We start from the raw sequence: 2,530 nt of genomic DNA, 5'->3' as shown, positions 1-2,530 counted from the left end.
GCTACTATCCTTAACCACTCGGGCTATTCAATTATACTCAAATATCGCAAAAAGTTTCAAATATTTACTAATAATAATTACCAAAGTTAATCGGACAATTTGTTTTTTAGCAAGGTTATCTAGGATCATTGGACAATTTGTTTTTTAGCAAGGTTATCTAGGATCATTGGACAATTTGTTTTTTAGCATTTGTTTTTTAGCAAGGATATATGAAACATAACTAACATAACTTAAATACAATGATCATTGGCCTTTTGTTTTATATTTTGAATGCTAAGAATCTTCCTTTATTATAAATTAGTTTCCTCTAATAATTTAAATAATCTAAATATTTTTTGTATGCTAACTAGAATTGGAATATTTGTTTGTTGTAAATTAGTTTCCTCTAATAATTTAAATAATCTAAATATTTTTTGTCTATTTTAATTATCCGGCTTTCTCTTAAACTTCAAAAACACTTAGAATTTACATATATTTCAATTTTGTTTTATTCTAGCTAAATAACTGGTCTTTATTAATACTAAATCGTCGTACCAAAAACATTGTCATATCATTGATTTAGTGCTTATGCTATCATTATATAGGGCTTGTTTGGCTATTTTGATAAGTGAGCTCGTTCACTTATAAATTCGTTATAACTTATTAATGAGTATTTGTCCGCCTAATTTATATGTCAAATTTATAGCTTTTAAGCTGATGAATTGAATATTAGTAATAACTTACTTTTTCTCAAATTATTCTAATTTTTTACTTTTTTATTAACTTTAGTTTTAATATATATATATATATATATATTTTAATGGCAATTTAACTTAAAATTCACTAATTAAGATAATCATATTTAAAAAATATTTATTTTAGTTCATTTCAGTAAAAGAAAATTATGACTTATAATTAAAATTATCCAAACACTTACATAATTTAAAAGTGCTTACTTTTCATTTTAATTTATAAATTATTTATTTTAAAATTTCAAACAATTCCAATTTCCGTTTTTTAAACCCATTTGATATGAATTTTATACTTTTTAAGAAAAGGATAATTCCAATTAGGGTTTGGTTCTCGAGAATTCGATCACGTTGTTGAGCGCTGTACTGAGTTCATAGCCAAGAAAAGGTCAATGGGTAGCTTCTAATGTTCAAGAAAAGCTTCAAAGGTTGTTTCTTTATGCTATTCAAGAGACCCCTTTTTGTTTAATTACACAATGCTTAGTTATATTTACAAAAATGTGCTCAAGAACTGTGCTTATTTATCTTTAAATTCACGCCATTTGTGTATCTTGAAGCAAGCCTCTTTTACAGAGATTGTAAGAGCTGATGTGATTGATAAATGTTATAAACCTTTCTTATCTATTTTTGTGAGTTATGGGTTTACTGAAACTCAAGTTTGTAGTCTTTTTAGCAAAAGTCCAGCACTTTTGTATTATGCTAAACATAAGAAAATTGAGCCTAGATTGGACTTCTTTACGAAAAATGGGTTTTCGTCGTCTGATCTCTATCATATACTTGCATTAGACCCGGGGATTCTGGGACGCGATATGACAAATTTTATAATACCGTCTTATGAGTTTTTGAGAAGTGTTCTCAAAGATGATGCTAGTGTGGTTTATGCAGTTAGGAAGTGGACTTGGCTACTCAAGCAGGATTTAGGAAAAAAATTAAGGCCGAATGTTGAATTGTTGCGAAATTATGGAGTGCCAGATGATAGGATTGCAGGAATATTGAGGTTCCGGGCGAGGACAATGACGCAGGCTCGGTTTGGAATGGTTGTTAAAGAGGTTAGGGAAATGGGATTTGAGCCTGCAAAGAATCATTTCATAACTGCCTGTGTAGTAAAGTGTCAGTTGAGCAAAACAATGTGGGAGCGGAAATGGAATTGTTTTAAGAAATGGGGTTGGTCAGATGATGAAATTCTTTCTGCTTTTTTGAAGCAACCTAAAATTATGGAAGTTTCGGAGAACAAGGTAGAACGGGTGATGGAATTCTTGGTTAACAAAATGAGATGGGAGATGTCAAAGATTTTTTCTTGTTCTACTATTGTTAAGCATAGCTTGGAGAATCGGACTGTGCCACGATGTTTGATTATTCAGTTTCTGTTGTCAAAAGGGCTGGTAAAAAAGGACTTCAGCTTAAGTAGTGTTGTAGTATCGACTGAGACTCGATTTGTAGAAAAGTATGTGGATAAATACTGTGCAGAATTTCCTGAATTGCTAGAACTGTATGCAAGTTTACGGAAGCAAGAAAAGGTCACCTAAATTTGTAGTGCTGGTTAGAAGATTCTGATTCTTTGGCCTCTGCTGGCACTTAGATGTGCAGTGTGCACAGGTTGTATAACCCATTACTTTGTATTGAGTAGTTTTTGTTTCTCTATTAAAAGAGTTTATCAGGACGAATGGCATGAACAACAAGAAAAAAGTTTATGTACTTCATTTATTTAAAATGGAAGTTCCTGTTATTCACTGATTCATCTAAATGGTTCTGCAGTAAATGTGTGTATCAGTTATTCCCGTTTAATACGACTGCTATGGAGA

The 2,530-nt window shown here is 30.9% G+C and overlaps 1 protein-coding gene across 1 annotated transcript; it reads left to right on the top strand.

Moving 5' to 3' along the window:
• Positions 1 to 1,204: 1,204 nt before the first annotated feature.
• LOC141686477 (uncharacterized) lies at positions 1,205 to 2,254 on the top strand. Its single transcript, XM_074491511.1, has one exon. The coding sequence runs from the start codon at positions 1,205 to 1,207 to the stop codon at positions 2,252 to 2,254; it is 1,050 nt and encodes a 349-aa protein (XP_074347612.1).
• The last annotated feature ends 276 nt before the right edge of the window (positions 2,255 to 2,530 follow it).

The sequence above is a fragment of the Apium graveolens genome, chromosome 9 (genome assembly GCF_009905375.1).
Source record: "Apium graveolens cultivar Ventura chromosome 9, ASM990537v1, whole genome shotgun sequence".
NCBI lineage: Eukaryota > Viridiplantae > Streptophyta > Magnoliopsida > Apiales > Apiaceae > Apium > Apium graveolens.
The sequence above is the reverse complement of the archived record's forward strand: the minus strand, read 5'-3'. Positions and strand labels throughout refer to the sequence as shown.

Bases quoted from the DNA above. Each gene is read 5' to 3' on its own strand.
- LOC141686477 (XM_074491511.1), top strand. From the start codon at position 1,205: ATGCTTAGTTATATTTACAAAAATGTGCTCAAGAACTGTGCTTATTTA.